The sequence below is a fragment of the Lolium rigidum genome, chromosome 6 (assembly GCF_022539505.1).
Source record: "Lolium rigidum isolate FL_2022 chromosome 6, APGP_CSIRO_Lrig_0.1, whole genome shotgun sequence".
NCBI classification, from domain to species: domain Eukaryota; kingdom Viridiplantae; phylum Streptophyta; class Magnoliopsida; order Poales; family Poaceae; genus Lolium; species Lolium rigidum.
This window is the reverse complement of record NC_061513.1, coordinates 186,993,413-187,000,889: the sequence shown is the minus strand read 5'-3', so window position 1 is coordinate 187,000,889 and position 7,477 is coordinate 186,993,413. Positions and strand designations below refer to the sequence as shown.

The following is a 7,477-nucleotide window of genomic DNA, read 5'->3' as shown; positions in this document are numbered from 1 at the left end:
AATTCCCCGAGAGTACGATATAAACCGTCGAGTCACCCTTGCATGAAAAATACGTTTGCTACAACACTCTACCCTTGGAGTCTCAACTAGTTGGTACACACAGATTGTTGCCATCAGCGTGCTCCAGCAACATTTTGCCATTGTTCGGTAGCCTGCTCTCACTTGGTCGGATTCTCATATGTAGGATGTGATGAACGCTATGCCCAATATGATCATTGAGAGTGAGCGGGACGCACGTGTGGATGATGACCAACCATTTGATTTTCAGGGACCTCTTGCTCAAATTGAGCAGGTACTGGCCTAGTTTGCCGCTTTTCTCCAGAATTAGTCGCGCCCCTCCTCCTCGCCGGCATCGAGCGCGTGGTCTGCCTTCTCCCACACGTTGGTGACGACCGTGGTGAGGGAGTTGTGGCGTGCCATCGCGAGGTGGCGTGCCTCCTGAGTGGCATCGTCCTCCTCGTCATATGTGCTCGAGTCGAGCTCGATCGGCAGGAGCGAAGGGAGCCCGCACGCCACCGAAACCTGAACCCGCGCCGGTGCAGACGATGGCCCCGCCTCACCGTCATTCGTGCTCGGGAGGAGTCCGTACCACGCGGGGAGCACGGGTTGAGGCATGAGAGTGCACCGCGTCGGCGCTCTTGCTCGGAGATGTGCATGGCACGCTCAGCGAGCGCCTCCCACGCATGTGTCGGCTACCCGGAGCCGCTGCCGCGCGGCGGATTAGTGCGGCTGCCACGCGTCGAATTGTGTCCGGCCATCAAGAGAGTAGGTAGACGGGGGGGAGGGGAGGGAGAGACGCGGCCGGCGGCGGCGATTGAGTTTTGGCGGGCAGTGGCGCCGGGAGAAGGAAGAGGGGGAAATGGATGTGGCGTGCCGCATCCAACCCCTCACTCCCGCTTATATACGGTACTCGTGGGCACATTTGGGCACATTTCACAATGCTCACAATGCAGATGGGTTTGCAGCATCTGTTCGGGCCACTTTATAGGTTAAAATCGAAAAGATGGGATGCAGGGTGGGTATCAGCTAGAGATGGTCTAATCAACTATCATAGCCGCAAAACAATCGAAAGCTCCTGCAGGATCCGTTGTACTCCCTGTGAGTCGCGCACATAGTTTAAAAAAATACTTTGATCCTCATTTTGATTAATAAAATATAAAATATATGTCATGAGAATTATATCATTGAAATTGAAATATATATTTGAATATGAATCTAATGGTATATATTTTGTAGACCTATAATTTATATTTGGATAACGAAATTAATAGTCAAGTTTATCTTAAACACATCGGACATGGTCGTAGGTGCTTGCGACGTAACAAAACAGCTTAATTACTTTCGTAGTTCTTATCAACTAATGGATTAGAATTATTACCTGAGTTAATTTTCTGGGGTGAGCTGGGCCTTCTTTGTTAGACGAATCCGGAAAATATTCAGGGTTGTTCAACAACTCTGTTCTTCAGGCTGGAAATTTCTTGTTCAGATCATTCCTTGCCCCGCCACGGGTAACAAAGCACACAACTGGCAACGCTTTCTCTCTGTTTTGATTCATAGCATGGCTATTGGTACTTGCAAGGTAACCATAATATAATTGCATTTGCCATATTAGCGAATTCAGTGCATTTTTATAGACTTACAACAAAGCTCATAATTTTTAGATTGCTCAAAACATTCAGGTCTGTTGAACAACTCTGTTCAGCCGACTGGAAATTCCTCGCAGGATAATTGCTTTGTTTTGGCTGAGTGAGAATCACAGTTTTCGAGGCATGAGAGTTCAGATGTGCAACAGTTGAAGCAAGACTCTTTTGTGATAACTATTGCTCCAATCAATAATAAATGTTGTGGTTTTAGTTCAAGTTTGACATAAAACCAGACACTTATTAAGGAGGAAGTAGCTCATTTCTGACAGCGATAGTAACTGTGCACTCTTAAATAGATATGGAAACTTTTGCAAGACAAGCGTAAAGGAAAGAGATGGATGTTACAGCAAAACAAAGGCGTTGCTGCTCTCCTTCAATCCCTGGATGATAAAATCACACTGTTCCATCTGAGCAAGAAATCAATCAGTATCAAAAGACAATGGATGATAAAATATAGCAGTACAGAATATGAACTCAGGCGACACAGAAATAGGCAAATAGCTGCAGTTGTATTCTTCATATATGGAATTACGAGCTACACATCTGATCACAAACTATCACAAGCATGTACAGCACTCACAGGAAATCACCTTTCTACTAGGGTATATTTACATTAGAAGTCAGGCACAACGAAGGTGATTTTGTGTGGTGGAATAGCAGAAATAATGGCATCATTCTTATTCATCTAAGGTTCATTCAAGCGCTACTAACCTTGTGTGAACAGGAAGGAAATTTGGTATGGTACAATAGCTGACATACTAAGTTGCTTCATCTATGATTTAAGCACTAAAACCCATGTGTGTGGCACTCCAGCGGTTGGTTGGGATGCTCGTGCAAGCCTGAGCAGTGACCTTTGTCATCACTTCAGGGAGGATGCCGGCATTGCAGATGTTTGCAAAGGAACGCATGTGCTTCATTCCATACTGTGCCAACGAGCCACACTGTGATTCGAAAGCACGCACCTGAACAAAAGGAAGAAGCATATTAGTTCCAAACGAAATTATTCATATTCCTGACTGCATCGCATGCCACATAGACAATGACCACTAACAATATCAAGATACAACAGAAGATGCAGATAAATGACCAAATAAAGTCAAAAAGAGACTTACCGTAGACTTCAGACAACTCCAGTCATCAACAAGAGGCTCACCAGCTGCACGAACAGTCTTTAGAACCATTGGACCATCTGAAGAACCAAACAGAAGGTTTCCAATCAGCTCGACACTGTTGTCTATGTGAGATCTATGACCCATCATTTCAAGCAATTCCTTCCGGGCATCATTTTTCTCAGGGGCGCTCTCGGCCAATTTCCGGTACTGCATGCAAGATAAAAGAAACCAATTAGTTAGTTTATCCTTCAGGCTTATCCATAATTCATTCGTGTGGACAATGCTTGGCAATGATCAACGGATCTTGCGAAAACAAATCAGCATCAAGGATTTCTCATGATCTAAGCACAAACCTTCTGCCAGAAGTAAACAAGATCAGCATCCCTCTGATTAACAGCTCTTGAGAGCGATGGAAGTGAGTTATCTTCAACAAACGAAGTATTGTCGTTAGCAGGATTTGACCCGATGTACAAGAACAGATGTTCAGCATTCAGGTCCAAAGAACCATATTGCATCACATGGGAACCATAGCCGTATGAGTCCTCTGGCGCCGCCGCTCTTTTCTTGACCTGCTCAACCATTAAGTTATGTTAGGCAAGAACTTCTGCAAGGTTAAGCTAAAATGAATTGAAGTGTGAAGGACTTACCAAATCATACTGCTGCTTGAGAGATTCAGTTCTTAGGTTGTGGACATCGCTGTCAACATTGAAAGTTTCAAGCTATTAGAGCACAACCAAAATGGCCAAGAAACACAGCGTAAAACCAATTTCAAAACAAATGACCCAAGTGTGTTGAACTCTGGCATGGTGTGAACTGCAACAATTAGTACCATGACAGACGGCAGGAGAATATCTGACATTTTGTTCCTATTTCATAAGAATATGGTTTCATGCAACAGCTACAGTATGCTACAACATGGAGCCTTAACAACGAAAGAAACCCAAAGCTCTATGGCCATCAGGTTTGCCTTGGAATCCTTGTTTGTTGGCTCCAGGCTCCAAGTCGGCCCAGTTAAATGCATGGTATCCAGGCACCAATGGTGCACACGCTGTTGGGTGTTTGCAAGCTTGCAGCTATAATATGCAGGGTGCCTTTGCATGCGCGTGTGTACAAGGTTTGCTCCAGCTTAAAGAGTTGACTGAGCTGGGTCACACAGCTAAATGGTAGATTTATATTGTGTAATTGAGGGGCTGAGCAAAACACCAAAGTCAGAACATGCTTTTAAAATGCCCAGTTAAAACTACAGCACATGCTATGCACATAGCATAATTGTTGGCCATGCATGTGCAACTAAAAGTAAGCAACACATGTATATCACCCTTGTTCCGAAAACAGATGCCTATCACATGTGTGTTAGTTAAATCAATATCTTACTTAAATCAAGAAGTATAGCAGATAGTGCCGTACTACTTGGTTAATCATATGGAAATAACACCTGTGCAGTACCTGAAAGTACTAACTGACATGATTTGACCATGTGAAAAATAAATGTGCTAAAGCACAGCAAGACAAACCGACAGGGATGAGAAATGAAGTACCTGTCTTCCATCCAAGCAATGCTGTACAAGTCGCCCAAGCAGGTGTCATATTCCGGAGGAGGGCTCGGGTACTCGCCGGGGCAGTACGTCCCCCAACTGCTCTCCTCTGCGTTTGACGCAGTGGTTGCATAGATGCCAATGTCATTAGGCAGAAGCCCCTCAAAGATGCTCCCGGATTCACAAGCTTCAAGGTAAAACACCTGCAAAATAAGAGAACTATATACTTTGAGCAATTGGTTAAAGCAGGAGCGCAAAGCAAAAATAACCAATGAATTGATCAGGTACCAGGCTTTTGTAAGTTCCAGCAGCGTGCTTCTTCTTCAGGACATCTACGAGATCATCACCGTAAAGGTATGGATAGGTAGGCATCCCTGAAAATTTTACAAAAAAAAAAACCATGGCATATTAATGATAACTAAATTGTACACAACTAATTTGTATGCATGCATATAAAACATCTATTCTGGATGGTTTCAGAAATTAAAAGTCTAGGATAAAGGCAATAAAAGACATGAAGTGCAAGAATGGTTGGTTCTGAATACTAACCAAGAACCCCAGGACCCCCATGGTCACTGTAAAAAACGAAAATGTGATCATTGGGGCCACTGTCGACGACTTTGCCGCTCCCACCAGTCACAGCAGTTTTGTTACCGAGCAGGACAGCAAGGAAATTCTTGACATTAACCTCTTTCCCAGTGTAGTCCTGCAGTGGGAATAGAGAAATTAAGTCAAACATGTGGACAATTATGGATAGGAAAGCATTAGCATTAGTTGATTCATTTCATTAAGATGTTGACAAATTTTTTTTGCGGGGCATTAACATTATCCTATAGAAACTTGGCACTCTTATTGTTAAGTAGTCCCAACTCTGGTGGAGGTGGACCGGTGCTGCTTTTCCTATTCAGAAATAAGGACCAATTGGAAAATAGCATAAAGGCTGAGAAAAAATTAGGGATTCTGTCATTTTCAACAAGGTAAAAACTGATATTGTAATTTCGTTATGTAATTTCGACAAAACATCATTTCACATTTTTCTACAACCACCAAAGAGTTTGTAACAACTACTCTATCAATAACTAGTGTAAATAACATCCTTGCAGTAATAAACATGATTACCTTTGGGACCCCAGCATATACATCTCCACCTTGTGGGTGGTTGATGATGACACCCGGCCTGGGATTCTCCCGATGGTTGGCAATATCGTCATACATGAAGACAATGATGTTCTCGTCCTTGAGACCGCCCTTCTTCATGATCTGGTAGGCGTGGCAGATATCCGCCTGCAAATTTCGGCTCCCAAATTAAACACGGCACTGCATAGTCGCCATTAACCCCTTCCCAATTTCACCAGTATAGCAGTACTGTGTAATAGCAAAAGGACAAGAAAAATACTGCTGAAATCGTGCTCACATAGGCATCCAAGCCAGTAGGTAGCAACAATAAAACAATTTTGGTTGAGTAGTGCAATTAATGAATCGTGCTTATTAGGATCAGTACTATAATAGCTTCCATAGGAGCAATATAATAAACTGGTCAGTGGCTGGAACTCGCGCGCAACTAACCAGCAGGCCCCAAAATTCAGTCAATCTGATATGTAGTACGACCTTCAAATGTTTTTTCCAGTTGATACGCTAAATGAGCCGCACACGAAACCGTTGTTTTTCGCCTCACTGCGCTACGGCAACGCGCCAGTATCATATTATTAACTGGGTTGGCCAAATCATTGTTCAACTGTGGTATGATTATTAGTGGCCATATCAACCACACAAAAAACAGTAGCGACGGATTCCGTGAACGCGCAGCAACACGGAACGGAAAATATCCTTTTCATTCTGTTCGCACGGGCAGGGAAGCACGCAAGGAATTAACCGACAGACTGGAGCGGGAAATTCGAGAGGATCGCGGGCAAACGCGAACGGCCTGAACGGTACGGCGGCGGAATCATGAGGACGCGCGCGCACCTGGTGGCGGTAGTTGTAGTAGCCGTTGGAGCCGGCGATGAGGACGGCCCACCTCGTGCCGACGGAGTCGTCCTCCTCGTGCCCCGCCGCGCGCTGCGACGGCAGGCGGATGGTCTGGTCCAGCAGCGGGGCCCGCGCGTGCGCGACGGCCAGGACGAGCGCGGAGAGCAGCAGCGCGAGCGGGAGGAGGCGGAAGGACGCCGTCGCCATGGCCGGCGTTGGGGGGTTTGGGATTCCGTGAGAGGAGGAAGGAGGAGGAGGGGTTTAATTTGGGTTGAGGGAAGGGAAAGCCCGCAACGTCTGCTTTTATTATGCGCCGGCGCCGCAGGAGATCTTTTCTTAATGAATAATTCTCTATGTGACTGGCAGGTGGGGCATCTGCACCCTGGCGGGACCCGGTCGTAAGTAAGTAGGTTTTTCCTCTCTTTATCAAACAGGCAAGTGGTTTCTCGAGTGAAGATTACACGAACGCCTTGCAAAAGTAGCCGATGTTATTTTCACCGATAGCTATCTTCTGAGCATAGATAAACAAACAAATAAATAAATATAAATATGTTCTAGATTCATTACGTTGCATCTAAATACACCATCGACGTGTCCTAACACGAGTATTATGGATTTGCTGTTGGGCTAATTTTGAATTGAAGAGTCGCGATGAGGCGAAGAAAAAGAAAGGGTCGTCCAATACGGTAGCGGCGCGTAGGACTAGGACCCACGGGTGTGTAGTTAGCGTGAGCTGTGCTCCTTCCCTTGCTCAACGAATCGTTTGATTTCGCCTCCAATGAATGACGCAAACTACTCCCTAGATTTCTTGTCCAGTCCTGTGCGCTGTGCCGCCGTGGCACTCGCCTGACCGTCGGTACGCGAGCCCCGCCGGCGAGGGCCCGCCACCCAGTAGTAGGCCTTGGAGGCTACCTCCATAGGTGGAGCCCAGTGGCTCTCGCCGCCGCGGCACCGCCGTAGGATGGCCTGTCGCTGGTTTGGCTCCGGTTTCCTGCCGACCTACGAGCCAGCTGTGTCTTCTCATTTTCGGAAAACAAGAATATTGGCTGTCTCTTCTGCTTGGCCTTTCGGAGCTTCCTACATTTGGTCTGTTGTGCGCGTGTGTAGACGGTCCAGTAAATTATTACCACAATAATGACTACTTCCCGTACGTCCGGGCAGTAAATTAGTTCAGGTCAGTCGTCGCACTCCGAGAATCTCCCATCGCGTCCCAAACCGT

At 45.9% G+C, this 7,477-nt stretch overlaps 1 protein-coding gene across 1 annotated transcript; it reads right to left on the bottom strand.

The window, feature by feature from the left end:
• Positions 1-2,141: 2,141 nt before the first annotated feature.
• LOC124661623 (vacuolar-processing enzyme gamma-isozyme-like) lies at positions 2,142-6,493 on the bottom strand. The gene is made up of 9 exons (XM_047199499.1): positions 6,256-6,493; positions 5,410-5,574; positions 4,840-4,996; positions 4,579-4,664; positions 4,294-4,493; positions 3,403-3,451; positions 3,109-3,324; positions 2,756-2,962; positions 2,142-2,605 (listed from the first exon to the last, which is right to left on the bottom strand). The coding sequence occupies exons 1-9, from the start codon at positions 6,463-6,465 to the stop codon at positions 2,423-2,425; spliced, it is 1,473 nt and encodes a 490-aa protein (XP_047055455.1). The 5' UTR covers positions 6,466-6,493; the 3' UTR covers positions 2,142-2,422.
• Between the last annotated feature and the right edge of the window lie 984 nt (positions 6,494-7,477).